At 53.2% G+C, this 20,169-nt stretch overlaps 4 protein-coding genes across 4 annotated transcripts; 1 reads left to right on the top strand and 3 right to left on the bottom strand.

The window, feature by feature from the left end:
• Nucleotides 1–1,351: 1,351 nt before the first annotated feature.
• Nucleotides 1,352–3,771, top strand: CkaCkLH20_01183 (uncharacterized protein; the record flags this gene model as incomplete). The annotated part of the gene is made up of 3 exons (XM_038883902.1): nt 1,352–1,503; nt 1,561–3,486; nt 3,540–3,771. 3 exons carry the CDS (start codon nt 1,352–1,354, stop codon nt 3,769–3,771), a joined length of 2,310 nt encoding a protein of 769 aa, XP_038750494.1.
• A 1,137-nt stretch (nt 3,772–4,908) lies between these two features.
• CkaCkLH20_01184 (CFEM domain-containing protein) lies at nt 4,909–6,522 on the bottom strand (the record flags this gene model as incomplete). The annotated part of the gene is made up of 8 exons (XM_038883903.1): nt 4,909–5,159; nt 5,213–5,280; nt 5,340–5,407; nt 5,751–5,854; nt 5,908–5,944; nt 5,994–6,175; nt 6,224–6,359; nt 6,421–6,522. The coding sequence occupies 8 exons, from the start codon at nt 6,520–6,522 to the stop codon at nt 4,909–4,911; spliced, it is 948 nt and encodes a 315-aa protein (XP_038750495.1).
• Nucleotides 6,523–10,596: 4,074 nt separating this feature from the next.
• Nucleotides 10,597–11,880, bottom strand: CkaCkLH20_01185 (uncharacterized protein; the record flags this gene model as incomplete). Its single annotated transcript, XM_038883904.1, has 1 exon — nt 10,597–11,880. The coding sequence occupies one exon, from the start codon at nt 11,878–11,880 to the stop codon at nt 10,597–10,599; it is 1,284 nt and encodes a 427-aa protein (XP_038750496.1).
• A 2,250-nt stretch (nt 11,881–14,130) lies between these two features.
• Nucleotides 14,131–14,556, bottom strand: CkaCkLH20_01186 (uncharacterized protein; the record flags this gene model as incomplete). The annotated part of the gene is made up of 3 exons (XM_038883905.1): nt 14,131–14,333; nt 14,407–14,448; nt 14,511–14,556. The coding sequence occupies 3 exons, from the start codon at nt 14,554–14,556 to the stop codon at nt 14,131–14,133; spliced, it is 291 nt and encodes a 96-aa protein (XP_038750497.1).
• Between the last annotated feature and the right edge of the window lie 5,613 nt (nt 14,557–20,169).

Raw genomic sequence — 20,169 nt, forward strand, 5'->3', positions numbered from 1 at the left:
CGGGTGGTGGTATGGCATGCTGGGGCGGGAACTGTGCACTACACGCCTGCTTATACTAACCCTGCGAGCCTGCGACGATCTATCGAGCCAGGCGGTTGCGATGGGCTGCTCTACTCTGCAAGGCAAAACCCTTGCCTTTCCATCCGCTGCCTGGTTTTTTACCGTCTTCTGTCAACTATTTTGTCTTGGTGGTTCGCATCGCCTTTGACACCTCGACAAGTGCATATCCCGCTTATCAGGCTGGATTTGTCGCGTTATCGGCAAAACCTCGGCAGGCAACGTGCTTGCAACTAAAAACTCAAATCAATCGCCTGCTGCGATGGAGTCCTACCACCACAACCGATCTCGACATGTCGCCATGAGAGACGACCGCAGACCAGGCGATGAGCGCAGAGACCGAGGCCGAGCTGGTCGAGAAGTGACACGCTCCCGCAGATCTCCCACGCCTCCATCCCGTCGAGCTCGGGACTCCGACAGATCGCAAGACACCAAACCGCGCGACCTTTTCCACGACAAGGCACAGCCTTCTGGCCGAAACCACCATAGATCTCGCGATCGTAGCAGAGAACGCCACCGCCGTGCATCTCCGTCACCTACACGTCGCGAAAAGTACAAGGAAGACCTCCGTGATCGATCTCGTGGCAGAGACAGCGGCGACTCGCGGCGCGACTCCCGAACCAGGTCACACAGAGATCGCAGTCGAGGACACCCTCGAGGTGACGACCATCCCTTATCGCCGTCAACAAAGCGGCCGAGAAGTCGAAGCACAGATAGAGCTGCTGCGGACAGGAGGCATTCCAGACGAGACAACAGCCTCCGACGTGACCGCAGAGACTCCGCACCCCCTGCCGACTCTAGTCGGAACGCACGCAGCTCCCCTCGGCCTTCACGACGATCACCAAGCCCCGATCGACGAGAATACAGATCAAAGCTCAAGGAGAGAAGTCATAGAAGCCGTCGCAGTAGGTCAAGGTCACCTGGCAGAGACCGGAGACGCGGCCGAGACTACTCCCCCGCGCATCGTCGCGACACATCACCACCTCGGAGAAGGGACCGTTCTCCGCTGCCTAGCCATCGACAAAGATCTTCTGCTCGGGAACCATCCACGTCTACCAGGAGTGACCGCCGCCAGACTTCTCCACGTCGCAGCTCCAGGGAACGCCAGCGTCATAAGGAGCCTCGGTCTCGTGCCTCTTCTCGATCCGCTAGCAGAGGATCGAGCAGGCGGGTACCGCAAGCTGAAGAGTCACGGCAGCCGTCCAAGTCCCAACCATCTTCAGCTGCTAATAGCGTGGAGGTCAGCATGAGTGGCAGAAGCAATCATAGGGGAGGCTTCGCCTCGAACCAGCAAATGCCGGCCGCGTTCAACCAACAGTTCAGCGACCCGCGCCAGTTTTCCCAATCCCCGCAGCCGACTCCAAATTCCTATAATGCGTCCCCGAATCAGTCGCCCTACGGGGCTGGCAGAGGCAACTGGGGTTCTCAGCAATTTTCTCCGACGCAGTATGTTTCCCATCAATCTATCATCCCTTCTCTAGACTATCCCTAACATCCATTTAGCCAATATCCCCCTCAATACCCACAAACCAATTTTGGCCCCCCAACTGGTCCGCAAGGCTCCTACACTCCAAATCAATCATTCTCACCGCCACCATCCGCTCCTACCGGGCCCATGCAGCAGTTTTCCCAGGGAAACTTCAGAGGCAATTTTCGCGGTGGTGGAGCTGCTTTCCGAGGAGGCCAGTTCGGCTCCGGCCGAGGTGGCTATCGGGGCAATGGCTTCAAGAGTGCTCAATGGACGAACAACAATCATCCGTCTGGTTCGCGTGGACAGTTCAGCCAAGCTGAGGATGCCAATTCACAGCAGTCCGCCACTCCGGCTCAAAGCAATCAATCGGATGTCGGCGACAACGCCACAGAGAGCGATAACCCATTCCGTCCGTCGAAAGACTTGCAGGTCGAAGATACCACCCCGTCTGAGAAGACAGCTGAGAGTGATACTCAGCGAACCAACAGAGTACCGCCCGCCGGTCCGGCTGCTCAGTCGTCGTCGAAGTTCAGCTTTGCGTTTAAGGCATCTGCAAAGCCCACTCCGACGGCGCCTAAGCCGGAGATCTCTCAGAAGTTCAACGCTGCTCCCCAACGGCGCGATGCTCCCCAGCAGAACGATTCAAGGGATCGCGACCGAGACCGAGACCGTGATCGTGACCGCGAACGTGATCGGGATCGTGGCCACGACCGTGACCGCGACCGCGACCGAGGCAGAGATCGTGAACGTGATCGAGACCGTGAGCGAGACCGTGACCGCGACCGCGACCGCGATCGGGATAGAGATCGGGATCGAGACAGGGGCCGGGAGAAAGAAAAGGAGAAGGAGAAAGAGAAGAAGGCCATCGACAAGGACATACTGCGCAGTGCTCCAACCGAACCTGCGTCAGCCAGGGCACGACAGGACCGGCATCAGCCCCCTCCCGGACCACGCCAGCCTGCTCCTCCGAGAACACGCAAGATAAAGAAGACGATGAAGCGGCTCAAGCCTGGACCAGTCTTGCCCGAAGACTTGAAGAAGTCAGACTCGGTTTACTTTCGCAAGCCTGGCAACGAATCTGTGGTAGGTTCCGGTACGTACGGAAAAGTCTTCAAGGCGTTGCATGTGTACACCAAGGGCCTGGTGGCTCTCAAGCGCATCCGCATGGAAGGTGAAAGAGACGGGTTCCCAGTCACGGCGGTCCGAGAGATCAAGTTACTCCAGTCACTGAGGCACACCAACATTGTTCAGTTGCAAGAAGTCATGGTCGAGAAGAACGACTGCTTCATGGTATTTGAGTACCTCTCCCATGACCTGACGGGTATTCTGAATCATCCGACCTTCAAGTTGGACGCAGCTCAGAAGAAGCACATGGCCAAGCAGCTTTTTGATGGTCTCGACTACCTGCACAAGCGTGGCGTCCTCCACCGCGACATCAAGGCTGCCAACATTCTTGTCAGCAGCGACGGAATCCTCAAACTGGCAGATTTCGGTCTGGCTCGTTTTTATGCAAAGAGGCACCAGCTGGATTACACCAATCGAGTTATCACTATCTGGTACCGTTCACCAGAACTACTACTCGGAGAGACACAGTACGGACCGGCTTGCGACGTCTGGAGCGCTGCTTGTGTCATGGTGGAGATCTTCACTCGCCATGCCATCTTTCCAGGCGACGGAAGCGAGATCAACCAGCTGGACAAGATTTATGCCGTAATGGGAACTCCAAACAAAGCTGAGTGGCCAGGTCTCGTCGACATGGCCTGGTTCGAACTCCTGCGACCAGGCTACCGCAAAGCAAATACTTTCGCCGAGAAGTATCAGGAGAGACTGCCTCCTGCTGCTTACCGACTTCTGGCTGCCATGTTCCGCTACGATCCTGCGAAGAGGCCCTCCGCTGCGGAAGTTCTAGCCGACGAATATTTCACCTCCGAAGACCCTCCTCCTCGGCAGGCTGTGGAGTGAGTATCCCACGTGATCCTTTTTTCTGACATTACGCTAATGATTTGAATAGGCTTGCAACGCTAGACGGCGACTGGCACGAGTTCGAATCGAAGGCCCTGCGACGCGAAAACGAGCGTAAGGAGAAGGAGGCTCGGCGAGCTGCAGCGGCAGCGTCGTCTGGAAAGGACAACAAATCAAGAGATCGAAAAAGAGAGAACGAGGCTCATGACGAGCGTGGCGAAGCGAAGAGAGTACAACTTGAGGGCAATGCTGCAGTCCCTGCGGAACGTCCGAAAGCCTAGGAGATTCCACGACGGTGAATGCTGGCGATACTGGCTTGGCTTGGCTCATATGGTACCGCACAGGAGGGGAGGCCTGCGTGGGGGTACACTCGCATCCCGTTACTTATCTGCATTATTTGCGTTGGCATGGCGTTGGGGAACTGAAGTTTATGGTTGGACGATGTGGCATAGTGGTTTTTGAGGTTCGGGTGTGGGACTTGTTTTGCCTTTTTCTCTCTCCATCACACACATACATCAACTCTTTACCGCTGGCTCCCGCGAGACTATCCCTCGTACTACCGGGTATTGGAGAAGCGATGACTGGAGATAGCGATGGCTTTTGATCGAGTGGCTGTAGGATTAGCTGGCACATGGCATCTAGGGAGTGTCTGTGGGCGTTGTAGGCATGGTATAAGTTATCGCTGTTGGGAAATATACCAAGACATGGGGCGGACTCACGACTTGTTCAGCACGCATGCCATAGGTGATTACTCCCTCTTGTGCGTGGATTGCTTCTCGTGGATTGCTTCTCGTGGCTTGAGGCGATGTAGAGCAGGACTTACAAGTGACGTTTGATCGCCCAGGCAGCATTTTAAGAGACGAGGAAACGCGTTGCATCCTTAAGATTCCGGTCGTCGCCGTTGAGATATGATATGATCTATATGATCGCCACTGTCAGTTAGCTTGCGTTGTCACTGTATATATGCGTCCGTAGTCATCGGTCTGAATACATCAACGACAAGAAAGATGAGGCGGGACAGTTGGTAATGGTCAAGATGGCACTGATTGCCATGGCATAGCTACGAAGACACTCTTCGGCAAGAAGTCCTCCGGTATCTCCTTGCATTTTTACTGCCTGTATGGAATGGTGTACTTCGTGGATGAGAGAGATGAAGTCTGAGCAGTGTGCTGTTTCTCGGCCCGCGCCGAAGTGCGTCAAATTTTCCAAGACAGAGGTATTAAAAAAAACAGATTTCCTGATAACTTCATTTAGTGGACACCATCAGGACAACCAAGGCTCAGCTATGTTTCTCGTTCGGATCCCAAAAGCGCGTTTGTCAATCCGATCTGACTGCATGTCAAGGGAAAAAATTGTGATGCTTTTAGTACCACATATGCAGTGAAAAGAACAGAGAGAAAGTCTCTCGTTGTACGACCTCAAACATCCGGCGTGACCAAAGCTTCCGCGGTAGAGACCAACGAGATATCCTGCGAAGTAGACTTCCGTTTTGGCGACGCAATCATTTCAGTTGCAGATGTAGGTCTCTCCTTGCTCGATGCAGCCGCACTCAGGTCCTTGGCTTTTGTCAATCCACTCCGCCACAGCTGGCTTGCATTCGGCATACAGGCGACAGATATGCCGACGCACAGCTCAATGAAAGACCACACGTATACCCATAGAGCCTCAGCTAGTGGGTGTTAGTTGTGAACTCCCATGTGAGTCTCATTAGAAGTGACTGACATGTTATATTGTTTGTAGTAGCAAACTGTATGAGGGTTGAAATTCGAACTGCGCTGACAGCTGTGAGACTGGCGCTTGTTAGCATATGCTGTGGATGACGCACAACAAGAGGGCTAGGTTAACTTACAATAGACCGACACTGAACATAAGAATAACACCAATCTTCTTCTTCAACCTCAGGTTAAGCTTATAGAGCTGCGTCAAAGGGAGCGCCAGCATCCAAATATCAAGTGTGATATTGACACCAACATGGCTCAACACGAGCTTATTGAAATCCCGGCAGTGGCCAGCTTGCCCACCGTCCCAACCAAGCCAGTATAACGGAAGCGGGTCGCATTGTGTGAATGTGAGAATGAGATATAAGACTGCGGCGAGAAAATTGACCCCTTGAGTTACCCATACGACTTTTCGGAAGCGGACGGAGGGGAATATTCGGAGAAAGAAGAATATGATCGACGCCTTCACAAGACAGAGGCCTGATATATAAAAGATTTGCGAGACGAACACAATCTGGTCCGGTATTAGCTAGGCGACGAACATGGGCTCCCTGGATGTGTGTGCTGATGCAACTTGCCTTGAGAAACTCGGTGATCTTGTCCGGCTGAAGAGTCCAGATATCTTTTCCGAGACCCAATTCCAATGCTGGATATCACGTCAGTTTACATTCTCTTGAGACAGAAGAGGGAGCTTCTTACATCGGTATATGATAGGGAGGAAAGGGACCGTGAGAGCCTGCGTCGATTAGAAGCTATTTGGCATCCGGGGGTCCAGGAATGTTTACATAGCCAAGCAGAATAGCTAGGTCATCAGCGGCCCATGACGACGGGTTTACCCATTTGTTTGCGAGGCGGATGATTATAAACACGGTTGGTAAGATAAAGAGGAGGCCAGTAAGGAATCGAGGCAATTTGGTGTTGTCGGTCAACTGGAAGCCGCAGTTCACCCAGGTCAAGTTCGCAGCACCTGTGAAAAGGTCAGGCAAATAATGATGGACTCGGGCAGTAAACGTACTCAACTGCTCCTTTACCGTACAGCCGGTCTTTAGGCAAGCACCCACGACATCATTGAAGACGGGGTCTGCGCAGAGACAAGTCTGATTCATCCCAGTGCAGGGGGACTGAGGCAGGCCCTTGACGATGCAGCTTACCTTCATAGCGTATCATAGTCAGCCTCTGAGGATACGACATGGAGCCAGATCAGTGACTTACAGCGCATGGTGGGTAAGCCGCAATGTCAGGGGTTGACGCAGCCACGACGATATCGATGCCGAACGTTAGGGCCAAGAAAAGGCCAACCCATGTCTTCATCATCGCAACGGTACTTTAAGGTTTAACGTCAAACCAAAGTGTCGGCGAGGTCGGCGAGCTTACTGTCACTTTGGCATGTTCGAAAAGCAATGGGATTCGGGGACGGAGGGAGAGCATATGGGAAGAGATGTGTATAGGGGTGTGGCAAAGCTGTCAATGCCGGCCGGCAAAATGGATCGACGTTACAAGCCAGACTTCCGCCAGAGCAGACGCCATCTCGCTGTGGAAGGTCAAGATGACAATTATGTGGCTCAGGTTCCAAAACACAGTCGGCCGCACCACGTGGCTGGCGCGCGGTCTTGACTTTTAGCAACGCGACTGGGCAGTTCAGACAATGAAGCCTCTGTGGTGGCTGCAGACGATGGTGTGATCCCGTTTATTCCGTGTATTCGGCAGTTACGTTTCGCCGGAAAGGTCAATCGTTCAAGTCATGAGCAGCAGATGACGGCGTCACTGTCAGCCGGATATAGCATAGTTGCAGCAGTTTCTAACTAGTTAATAGGTAGCTTGCGAGCCCCCAACCGCGTTTGAGGTGCTAGGGAATTAATCTAAATACTTGGTAGACTGCGCCGGGACGTTGAAGTGGCGTGAAATCCTTATTCGCTAGAAGTTGCCACGGTATCATAGAGAGCCACCGTGATATTATTCATTTCAATAGCTCAAAGTTCTGGGATAGAGGTGGTCCGACATGGCACAAAGTCGTGCTATGCACTAGGCTACTATTTAGCGTGATGAGTTCATCTATGGGAGAGCGGCCGGGATCCCGAATTCTCCAGAGAGCATGGTCGTATGTGGTGGTTTGAGTATGCTAAGTTGCCTGTATTCGGATGAAGCTGTGTTCTACCAGGTCGTCAGTCGCATCGATAACGCGGGAAGGCCAGCTGCAAATTGTCTCGAAGCTCAACGGAAAACTACCCAAATCGTTAGATACACTGTTTCCATCATTTCGTTCCCGAACAAGAGCTTCCAGATCGCTTGTCGAATGCCTTTGTGGATTAGGGAATAAGAGAACGAAGACAGTGATGACGGTGAGAGACGAATAGATGCATCATGGTGCGGCCTGGTTGTAGATTTGATGCGGCGCGTGTATCTCGTGAGGAGCGACGATTGATGGACAATGCAAATCGATTGAAACAAACAACATGGCAAACAAGGCTGCTGATCGCCTCACGACCTACAAGGCCACAGGCCATTTTAAAGGGGCCCCCGAAAGATCCATGTATGGTTGACGCAGTCCACCATGTGTAGCTAGACCTCTGCGGTCGGGGTTCCTGTCAAATTCGAGTATGAAGTGAAACAAGTTTCATGGAACAGTCCGCTGCCTTCCAGAGCTTCGATGGAAGATGGTGTCAATAGCGTCAAGAAACCAGTTTTGTTCATGAGATAGTTCCGAGCCTGGGCACTGCCTGTAATCCATACTACACTGTTCTTGGAACCACTGAAGACTTGAACTGTATGCCTTCTACTCTTGCTGTATCTTCCGTGCGATATCGTAGTATAAAGGGGACTACTCAGACGCCAGTGCCCCCCCTTCTTGTGTAGAGCCAGTCTCATCGCGGAAAGCATAGATTTGGAGGTTCTTGTAACGTTTTGTAGCAAATCCAGAATACTGTCGTCCGGGGGAGTGGAAAATGAGACAGTCTGCCCAGAGACCCTGAACGCGTCTGTTGAACCTCCAACTCTATTCTTCACCTCTAGCCAGGTATTACTTCAAAACTACACACTCATGTGACAGGTGGTGCGATAGTCCATATTTTCAACCGCAACTCAATGAGGAAAAATCACCTTGTCAGCATGGCCAATATCACCGAACATGGCAGGAACACACAGGGTCGACCCGTGAGATAGCAATGGCTTTCTTCGAAATCTATCTGAACATCTGGCTCATCACACGGCCAATATATGATAGCCACAACGGATTTCATGCTAGACAGGGTGCTGGGTGGAAGTCCAGTCGATTCGGAAGACGGGTTTGTCGCGCCAGATGACCCGAGAGTGCCATGGCTTCTCGTATATAAGTACTCTAGCTATGCTGAGTTAGCCGTCCCAAGAAAAGCGTGTGCGATCGTCTCTGCTATGTGTCTTCCTGCTCATCAAGCATCGGAGATTTAGATCGATCCCCCGATAAAGCGAGCCGGACACAGTCGCCGGTGCATCTTGGAGACGAACGCCAGAGACTTGCGTGTATTCGGCTGTTCGAGTGAAAGATAGAGACGGGAGACAGCGACACCATGATTACGCAGCCGGGTTCTCGGTCGACCTCAAGTGGGAGAAGACGTGACTGCAGAGCATATTCCGTGACAGTGGAACATCTGGAAAACGTCCAGTCAGCGGAAGACACATGTCGGTGCCTTTTCCGCTGCTCATCAAAACGCCATTCATAATCATTCTTATGTACCTCCAAGTGCTGCAAGATGGACTTCCTCTCAGAGATGATCATTGCGCGTCGTCTGAGTGAACGCCGTCGCAGTTCCGGGTCTTCGAGTCATATAAAACGCTACTATCATCACTCTATCATCCAAAATCCCCCAAGTATGGCTTCAAAATCGACGAACATTCGAAGTCCTCTACCTATCTCATGATATGTAATAGCCGATGCCCGTTGCGAGCCCCGTTCATCCGCAGCCCATCTCGACCCCACAAATGAAGCCGCGTTTGCCCTCTCGAGCCTGCACTGGTATTGTCCGCGGTCTTTGGCTTGTTATACGTCTTGAATACCTCCCGGACGGTAGAAAACCACGGACCTTAGACACCATGAAAGCCCCCGGAGCAGTAGAAATGAAATGCTGATGGGATCGCCGTGGAACATGACTATCCTACCTTCAAAGTGCCCATCGAGATGTGGTGTTAAGACGTTACCCCAAGAACATCTTATCAATATATACGCAGACGGAGGTAGCTAAAAGACTGGCACCAAATGAGTTTGCCGCATGATAAGTGTCGACTCTTAGGAAGTAAGAACGTCGTCCTCGTATCTACATGGAATATCCGACAAGTGGTTGGCTTTTCTTCATAGACTTGTTGAACGAGATTCATCGTCCAATGTATCTCCCATGCAAGCAGTCCGAGTACACTAAGTCCAGCTCGCATCTACGCACATATATAAAACACGCGACCGGAACCAAAGTCGAGTCCTCATAGCCAACCAATTGAGCGTGACACGAAGCAACACCGCTGTCACGCTCGTAAACCTTCCGCCATTCTTCGCGCGTATGGTCTCCACGATCCTTCCCGGAGCCGGGTCCAGCAGTCTCATGTCGAGTCTCCCCGGGCCTGCTCCTCATCCCTACTTCTTTCGCATTCGTACCGTATACACTGAGAATGGCGTCAGAAGCTTGTGTCGGCTCTTCTCTACAAGTTCCATGAAGAAGACTCTGACGGGAGATGCAAAGGATATCGCCCGAGCTGCAGAAAATCAAACAGACGAAGTGAACGTATGGTGGTAGAAGGCCAGTTTCTTCTCAGTAACCCCTTTTATAGTCAACATGGACTTCTCCAGGGGACAGGTACGTCAGATATTCAGGGACTTGAGTTGACAAACCCCTTTTCGGACGCATAGAGCCACGGCCAGGTTCTCAGCAACATCTGCACAAGCGACATGTCAAGCCGTGTAGCTGCAGCAGACACCTTTGGTGAAATGGACTGTATTCTTGCTTTTGATCGCCCCGATCTTTGACCATCTTACAAGCCAAACACACGACAAGAGACAATTTCCAAGAAACAACCGAGTGTACGCCATATTCAAATCTCAATCTGAAAGAATCATATATCCCGACCAGCCCTCCCTGTTCTGTATATCATAAGAAAACAATCGTAAATCATCGTCAAATCGTGAAAGGTGTTGGTGGTTACAGATGGCGAGAAGGGCACCCATTCCCGTATCCTGTTTGCTTTTGTGTATAGCCTTCCGCTTTATATGGGTATCGAAACCTGTTTTGTTATCCTTTTGGGTCAGAACCGCTGTTGCGAGAAGAAGCCTCCGCCGTCGTGTACCATGTGACCTAGTCATCCAGTCGTATATACCGTGAGAGTCGTTACCGCTCCACAGTCTCTTTCATTATGTTCACATCCTCAAGACTACGCCTCGACAGACTTTCCCTTATTCTTGGCGTCAGTTGTTTTCAGCAAGTCTCGCAGACTACCTTCAGCGTGGCTACGCGGAACGCCTCCCTGAGCGGATGCCGAGCCAAGCCCTACGATGGGCGGCAGTCTCCAAGGAACCCAGCCAGTAAGTCCAGCCAAGAGGCTCCCAGTCTGCTTCGTCTGATCAGGCTGAGCTGGAGTTTCGTGGTGTTGCGGCTTAGAGACGTCGGTCTGGCGTCTTTCGTCTGAACTCTTGCGGGCATGGCGATACCCCGCGTTCTCTTCCACGTCCGTCCGAACTTCCAGGTGGCTCGTCGAAGTCTTCGGCAGGGCCAGTTCGCTGACCAGGGCATTTGCGGAACTTCGGGGTGAAGACTGGTTGTTATTGGCGGCAAGGCTCTGCCGCGTGGACTCCAACATGGCGGTAGCCAGGGACGATGACTTTCTTCTCTCCAGAGGAGGTGGTTCTTTCTTTTGCTCCTGGTTCGACGGCCCTCCTCTTTCGCTGACTGAAGATGAGGGTGTCGTGCTGCCGGATTTACGAGCGGCAGCTCTGCCTCGCACCTCCGCTGTAATCTCAGCTGCTGACTTCTTCTTTGACTTATCTTCTTCGGATGACCGACTCGACGACATGATAGTCTCAAGTGTCCCCATGGCTATGCTTCTCCTTCTGCCATTGCTTCGTCGTTTCCTGTGTCTCCGATCATCATCCGACACGGCCTCCAGAGTAGGACCGGCATTATTGCGCTGGCGCCGAGAAGACGAAGCGTGACTGATGAAGGACGCGCCGGAGCCGTGAGGTGCAACGTGAACTTCGTACTGGTTACTCAAAGAGTATCGTGACCGGGCACATATTTCAGCAATGCGATCCAGGTCGGCATTGATGTTGTTATCTCCCTCCTGCGACTCGATGTTGGCCATCATGCTTTTGAAGCTGTATGCCTCGACGGGAGGTAGTTTGGCCATGGCTTCCTGGCTTTCCAGTCGCTTCTTCGCCATCCCTCTGCTCAAGCCGCCATTTTGAGCCGACTTGCTGCCGCCGAATGGGGTGCGCAGAGCAATGATGCGCCTGACAGACGCCGCCGGACCGCTCACAACGGAGGAGGCAGTCCTCGAACCAAGACCGCCGTTGCCGTTGCTTCGGTTCGTACTCGTAGGTCGGCTATGAGACCCGGAATACGTTCTCACGATGACGGGCTGTGAGTAGGTGCTGTTCTGTGCGCCGGTTGATTTGGCGTAGCGGTGGCGGGAGGGGTAGTTGCTGTTAAGCTCTCGCAGAGCTGAGGTGCGATGCGCCGCGGTGCTATCGTCGAGAGGTATGGGCTTTCCCTCCGCGGTCGAAGGAACTAGAGAAGTCGATGATGTATTTGGTTGAAATAACGGGGGAAAAGAGAAAGTAAGCGAGTCTCGATTCGCTTTCTTGGAGGCGAGTGGAGGAAATGGTGTTGTAACTGAAGAGCTCCGGGCGTGAGTTGCGGAGGTGGAATGACGGGACTGAGATGGACCAGAACGGTCCTTGGGCGAAGTCTTCCCCGAGTCCATCTTCACTTTCTGGCGTGTTGTGCGATGGGCTATATATATATGTACAGTCAAAAGGCAGCAGCATGAGCTGCTAGGGTAGCAATGAGGAGCTCAGAGCAAGGTGGTGTTTTCTGTCGTGCGGCGGTTATGTGGGAAAATCAGAGAGCAGAAATCAGATCAGCGAATGCGGAGGCATGGCTGTGTCGGTTCTCGCGTGAACGTAAGTGTCGAATGTCGTTTTCCGACCGGGTTCTGGCTCGCGGGCGAGCATATGCAGGTAGGCTTGCTTGCTTAAGCAGGAGGTGCGTCTCGTCCGTTCTGGATCTGTGGCCTTCCACTTCCGCCGGGGGTGGAGTTTTGGGGGAAGTCGAGACTGGCAAAAGTCGTAGTGTAAAAAAAAGAGAAGAGCGGGAGTGAGACAGATTGACGGGCGATGGAGCGTGGTGATGTGATGGTGGATACTGTCGAGTCGAGGATGCAATCCAGATCGCCTCGAAGCAGGTTGACGGGGTCGCGCACTGATTTCTTGCAGCAATTGCTGTTCCTTCGCAGAGGAGTTGGACTGGGGCCTGCGAAGGTGATGAGAACAAAACAAAATAATAAACACAGAAAAGGAGGAGGAGAAATTGGGCTTTGCAGTGTTTAGTGTGAAGTTGCATCCGGTCGTAGCGATTAGGCGGGGGGACGGGACGGGAGGCTAATACCTTCGTACATGTGAGGTAGAATAAGCTAAGGCAGTCGAGGCAGGGCACTACAGGCCATTAGCTTCGAGACACACAGAGAGACACAACGGGAACTCAGTCGAAAGTCGGAAGCAGACCGAGAGAGTGAGAGAGGTGAGAGAGGCTATTACAGATGCAGGCTAGAGCAACGCAGCACCAGCGAACGAGCACCAGCGAACGAGCAGGTGCGTGCTGCACGAGTGTCGTGGCTGCCAAAGGGTGGTCCATCGCCAACCCCCCTGTCGCTGCCACGGCTGCCAGCAAGTGCCGTCCAATGGCAGGTGTCTCGACCGTGCCAAAGGCGACACAAAGTGCAACAGAGACACTGTCTCCCCGCTAACGCTACCGCTGCCGCTCTTGCTCCGGTCCCCAACTTCCCCTCCCTCCAAAACCATCCCCAACCTGTCGTTCAGACGCCCAGGCCATAGCCAAATCTGACCAGTCACCAGCAGCACCGGCCAGCATTGGTCCAATATGACTGAGGTGGTTCAATCGCAGCGATCCAGACTGACTGCTTCGGATTTGCTCAGCTACGGCAGGGCGAATGAGGCGATTGACGTGGTCGTCTCTCCGGACCTGTAAGATTTACGGCTGTCTGAAGTGCGATTTGCCAGACTCATGATTCGGCATTTCCATTTCCCATCGCAGTCCAATGTCGAGAACAAGTTGTCGTGGAAGACCACCTGCCTAGCTATATCACTTCATCATGTCTTTTCCCATTCGTCGTCCGGCCGGTCGAGGCGCTTCTTATCAGTGTCCTCGTCTGCAGCACATAACGCCAAGACTTCCATCGTGCCCATCATATCTTCCATTCTTCCCCTCACCTCTCGGGGCTTTACAATATGGCATCCGCGAGGACCCCGATGCGTTGACACACAGATCCCGCACCATCATCTGCGCGCCAGGCACGCCCGGGTCGCTGGGTTTTGGTATAAAGTAGTTTGTTTTGTTTTTTGTTGTTGAATGATACAGCCGTGGCTGTCCCATCGTTCCCCATCGTCAGTAGCTTCCCTTTAATTTACACCCTTTTTAACTTCAAAACAATTCATGTTCAAGTATAGCTCGGCTTTCTCATACGCCACTGCTGGAGTTATGCTTGTACATAATGTGTCATGGCATGTAGATAAGAGTGAAGCTACTGGCGCCGGTCATGCAGCCCTAGCAACCAGCCGCATCATCGTGTCCTGCACCTGCCGCGCGAAACCCCTTGCCGTAGCCGTTGTTCGTTCCATCATATGGCGCCGTTGCGCGCTATCACGACCGAGTCCCGTTCCCCTCGTTCAACCTAGGCGGTTCCCTGGGCAATCGTTCCATAGCCTTGGCCGCCACTCTGAACTCTGTCGCTGTAGACACCCGGAGCGCGACCGGTTACTATGCGGCCCTCCCGCGCCTGCTCGCGACGGTCGTAGTAGATGTATTCGACATAGAATGCGTGGATGTGGCCGGGGAGGTATCCGAGAACCGTCAAGCAGATGTTGACGAGGAGATCTATCGCAGACCCAGGTCAGTATTCATGCAGGCCAGGGAAGAAAGAGGGGTCGTTGATCGCCAACGGACTTACCCATTCCACAGCCAGCAACGGCGTAGACGCCGATGGGCGGGACTGCATTTGTTTGTTAGCACACTTTCGTCTCGGCAGCGCGTCTATATTTGGCGGGGACGTACCAAGGATGGTGATGAGGACGAGAAAGACGGCTGAGATGGCGCCCATGTTGTCGGTTTGTCTGATGTTTACGGTTGAGTTTGTGCGGAGTCGAGGATGATGCTTGATGGGATTTGTAAGTGAGAAAAGACGAAGCACGCAAAGATCTGCTGATCGACTGAAATGCTTTCAAGGGTATCGAGTATTCGGTTGTTGATGCGAAAGGGAAACGATGACAATTCCAGCCGAGGCGACCTGAAGAAGCTTAAATGCACCAGCCAGGCCCGGGTTCAGGCACGAGACACGAGGTCAGGAAGGGAAGGCGCCACGGCCAAAAATTGCCGTGCCGTGCGTGCTTTTCTGCTTGTTTTGAGTAACAGCTTGCGTGTGTGCCTTGACGCCTCCCTTTGCTGGTAGCCAATGCTCGCGTCGAATCCCATCGTGGCGTGGACTTGACGACCGATGAATGACGTAACCTGCACGTGCCGTTTCACTTGGATACCTTGTAAGAGCCGAACCTCGCGGTACCTGGCCTGATGTCTGGCTTTTTTTTGCAGGAGATTCTGTCACCGAGGCCAATACATTGATAATGAGTGAGTTCTGGCGCTTGGCTCTTGGGTTGGTAGAATGAAGAAGGCTCATCTGCCCTGCCTGCCCGCTCGGCAACATCTCCTCGGTGATTCTTCATGCGCCATCATACATGTTGTCTCTTCTGCAACCCAAGGCCACTACGTACGTTGATCTTGAAAGATGACTTTGGCCCTCACAACCAACCCATCAGCCGCCAATCTGACACATCGGCAGAGAAGCTGCAGCTCATCCCACTCGGCCATTCAGGTGCTTAACTTCGGTACAGCCCTGGCCCAAGCTCCCAGCCACAATTGTCGATGACAGCGCGGCAAACCTCGCAAGCCGATGTGAGTAGACGCACGTCAAGCTGAGGCACATTATGAGGAGGTTACTTCTCTTGGGATAGCTTCCCGGCTCTGGTGCCCGAGACACGCAGTCGGCGTCTGTTCTACTTTCTCCAACAGCCCACCCCATCAGATGACCAGCGAAGGGATATTTTCGAAGGGACGTGTACCGTACTTCTGCTCGACTTCTCACTTGCCGAGACAGCTATATGTTTGCTTGGTTTTAGCGTAAGCTAAGCATCAAACTCCGTGGTTCCTGGATTGAGTCCGATGTGATATGACTTCTTCCAAACTCACCTTGTTTGGCAAATAGAAGCGTTAAAAGAGCGAGGCGGGCTGTCCCGAGGACCAACATAGCTTCACTGAGTGCAAAATGGGAACATATGCCCTGAGCCTTGAATAAGACTCACAGTCACACCTGGATCCGAGGCGATTCCATACTCGGTGAGCTTGCACCTTCAATAGCCACCGCAGACTTGTACCTGGACATGGGAATGACAATGCATCCGGAACATCACCCGGCTTCCCGTGTACTCTGACAGCACGCCGGCTGTCGATCAGACCCGTGAAAGACCAACCGCGATGGGGACAGGGAACAGCGCTGCGGTTGTGCTTCATGGTAAGCATTTGAAACGGCGGGACGCGTAGCCGCACCGTCAGCCCCGACTGAGATGCGCAAAAGAACAATACCATCTGCCACCAAGGTTTGAATACCTTGTCAATTGCCTTTTGTCTTGGTTGCGTGTCTTGAAAGCCCGGAGCTCGACGTCGGCCTGCTCATGTCGCAGTCCGAATCAAGCTGCGCCTGATTGTAACTTGGAAGTCGTGTCAAGTTGGGATCCCGAGTGAAGACAACCTCGACGGAAATGAGCTTGCTGATGAGTGCGCCGCGGTTCTGAAGGTGTTCCCGGGTATTCCAATCTTGGGCTTTGTTTTCATTTCAGTGAAAAAGAGGCGGAGCGTTACGCGGCACCGAAGATGACTTGTCGACGGGCGAGAGGCCGCGGAATACTCCGTACCGGCCGGAGATAACAGATGTATGCGAAATTGTGATGCTGACCTGAAAGTTGTCAAGTTGCAGATCCAAGTCGTCTCGAACTCTCGTATACCGAAATTGAGCCATTGCACGTCAGCCGGCTTCGTGAACTGGATTTGGTGATGAACACTTGAGAACAGGGCTGAATATCAAGTTGAGCAGAACGAACGGCTCCTGAGCAGGCTTACCCGTATTTGAGAGGCCCGCTGAAAACGGTGCGAACCAAGAGACACACTTCTTCCAACCTTCTCGAAGCCTGAGCCCTGTGAGGGACAAGAGTCTGAGCCTTCGAAGCCTTGGATTGGTTCAGAACGTGCCCCGTCTGAGAGGCATGTGGCAGCACCCCTGGATTTCTGCTTAGCCTGTTCCATCGAGCTACCTCAGCCAGTTAGCATGGCGGAAGCCTTTAGATCCATCAGGTTGCTGTTGCTCGATGCTGGGAGGGGCGATTTGCCAGAGTCGCCATTGTGAATAAACGACGAGGAGCCCCATGTGGTTGGTCTGGTCACATCGTCCCGTGCCGAGCTGTTTTGACGCTCCGCGAGGCAACCGGCAGAGCGGTGCACTATCGCGGATACCTGTAAAGACGTTGGGGTCAAAGACAACTGGTAGGTTCGGGGTAAGGGTGATACATCATTGTGGACTGATCCCATCGGAGCGAAATGACGCCTCGCCTAAGTCGGCAAGTCAGGGTTTGGTCCTGTGGAGCTCTTTAAACGCTCCTTCATACGGATTCCGTGTGCAACAGAGCCGGCCTGGAGCCGTCGTTTTCTCCCGATAGCAAGTCCGTACCGATCTGTCCCATCGGATGCCTGATATAACCCAAGAGACGGAAACGTATTGGAAAACGGCAGCAGCTATTGATGTTGGAGTTTACCTCCTCAGCCGTTAGCTGGATGCGGAAAGCTAGTCGATGGGTTCCACGTGGGAGACAAGGAGATGCTGACCAGCGACCGTTGTGGTGTGATAAAGTGTAGTTTGGCCAGCCACTGCGTCCCATGTAGCAGAACAACGCGATGATACGGAACACGACCGGAGGGAAGTGAAGAAGGACGCACTGCGCAGCGTACGACGATGATTGAGCAAGCTGGCAAGATGGAAAGCTGCCTCATCTCTGTGGCCCCCCGCCGATTGGGTCGATTTGGCGGTTCTTCTCACGGGCCAAGTCCCCAATGGCCACTTGTTGTCGCGGCCTGTTCGGGGAGTGGAGGTCGATGATGTGTATCGGCGTAGCTTCAGGTAAGGTATCTGGAGTAGCGCACACCGTACGAGGCACGCCCCTGAGGTACTCGCCAGAATTCACACAGCGGTGGCGATTCAGCGTGCGGCACGCTGCAAACCAATGCTTAATGTTGGTAGAGACGGTGCCGAGTAAGTCTGGCGGCAGTTCTGGTAGCTATGTCTCTTCTTCACATGTGTGGAAACTCGGTACGAATACAGTAGCTTGTTCAGACTCCCAAACAGCAACGCCTTCGTCGCAGTGCCCAGGTGTGTGACGGAGGTGCATACGGCGCCCACCCTGGCGAGAAGTGAAGGTCGACACACGGCTGGGACACGCTGCGCCGCTTGTAGTTGCAGTACCCGATACCTTGGTCTCCCAAGAGGGACGTGGGTGGCGGGTTCGTGCTGGAGAGACGAGGTGAACCGGAGCAGGAGGGCCCTGCTGATAGGGAAGACCCAGGCAGCCGGCGACGGCGGCAAGGAGCCGATATGCAAGAGAGCGTGGCTATGTCCAAGGGTTCCCTCCCAAGAGAAAGGCAGTTGGAGGATGGACTTGTTGGTAAGCTCATTACCGTCAGCGATCGTACCCAAATGGAAGAGAGACTTGGTTTGAGCCCTGCCGTGCAGATGAAGAAGCATGGTAATTTGTGCCTCTGTTGAGGTGGTTGCTGGTTTCCCATGGGGGTATGGTTTGCCAACGGAAGACCCTTGGCACATTGTACCCCTATGATTCATGACTGAATAACGGAGACGAATAATCGTACCCGTGCTGTCGTGGTTTGCAGTTTTGGGGACCTGTTTGTGAGCTTCTCAGGTTTGCGTGTTGAACTCTTTCGTCCTGACTCCAACACGAGGCAAACTACCTACCTACTTAGGTGGCTAGCGGTATGACGGATGGACTTTTAGAAAGCACATCCCGTTTTTTAGGATGGAATTCGACCCCCATCTTCTCCTAGCTCAAGCGACTACGGCAAGAGCCCTTGGCGCGCTGATGTGGCTTCGACGGCCACGCACCTCAGTACAAACTACACATGGCAGGCGGACCAGACAATGCGAAAAAGCAAGCCAAAAGCAGGCAAGCAGACGGGAAAGAACTGCACCAGCATAGCACGGTCACAGTTTCCGGCACAGCACTGACGTTGCCCCAGAGCACTAAGAAGCAACAGACATGCTTCGGTGCCTCGGGCTTGCTATTCGTACCTTAGGTACTTGTAATCAGACAGAACGTGGCCTCGACGCGGAGCTGACAATTAGAGGTGTTTCGTGGTGCTTCAGGATTTCTCATGAATGATTAGAAACAACAGGATCGAGAGTCAAGGAAGCACGGGAGATCGCCTCCCAGAGGGCGGATGAGAGGTTCAATTCCGCCGGGCATCGCGGATATCAGCAACATTGAATCATCATGTAGGCCGAAGCGGCCTTCATTGACAAGAAGGTAAGGTAGGTTGTGACAAAGTACCTTTACACATGGCTGAGGTCAGTTAAGACATGTACCCAATACATACAAACATCGACGAGGCCGCCAACCTCATTTCGTAAAGCTCCGAGTTCCTTTACGCAGCAGATCCTGTTTTATTATCCTCAGGTCGATGATATGAGATGAGAAACACCCGGAAGATGAGATTTGACGCCCAACTGAGTTCCCTTGTTCACGTCCAGCTTCAGGCATCAGACTCTCATAGACGGGAGACCGGGACAGATCAAAAGAGGCGGACAATTATTCAGCTTCCCGGTCCCTAATCCACACTCACTTGGTGGTATACTTGCCCAGCTGTGGCCAGCCTCATGTCACGTACCTGCTTCCACGTTGCCTTACTGTGTTACCTCGTCGCCCACTTGTCGCTTCAATAACCAATGTACAGTGCCTCATGTTAGCTGACGTCTTTGAGTTCCTTTGGACAGAGGGAAGCCCTGCTCGATGCACTGACCAAACCATTAGCAAGTCCCCTGGTTCTTGTGTGAAGCAGAGCAGTTCCGGCGCGTGTGGCATTCGGCAGCCAAGTAGACGGGATGGGTTGGTAGGCAGGTACTTTAGCTCAATTGGCCGGTGCTGGCGCTTTTGCTGCCCGGTATTCTGGACCAAAGGAGCGGTACCCGTACAGTATTGAAGGACCTTAACCGTTACGGAGTAGATTCCCAGTCCACCTACCCACGCCAACACCAATTTTCTTCCATCTCCTGTGTCGACTTCCCGGTCGTTTTCTACCTGCCATCACCTTTCCCTCTTTCCTCCCTCTTCCCCCCTTACCGATCCTCCCACCTCTCCCCGAGCTGCGAGGAAAAAAGGCACGAAGACACGAGGGCTGGTCAATTTCGTCCTCGTTTTTCCCAGCTGCACATATTGCTTCGGTTCTTCGCTGCAGCAGCTTGCCTTGCTCGGAACCTCTCCTGAAGCAAGCTTGCCGGGAACCGCTTCCGTCCCCTCCCCGAGCATCCGTCGTTTGTTCGAGTCGTAACGCTGCAGCAACCCTCTGCCTTCGGTAAATAGCTGTTGGAGCCATCGACGAGTCT

Source organism: Colletotrichum karsti (assembly GCF_011947395.1).
Source record: "Colletotrichum karsti strain CkLH20 chromosome Unknown Scaffold3, whole genome shotgun sequence".
Classification (NCBI taxonomy): Eukaryota; Fungi; Ascomycota; class Sordariomycetes; order Glomerellales; family Glomerellaceae; genus Colletotrichum; species Colletotrichum karsti.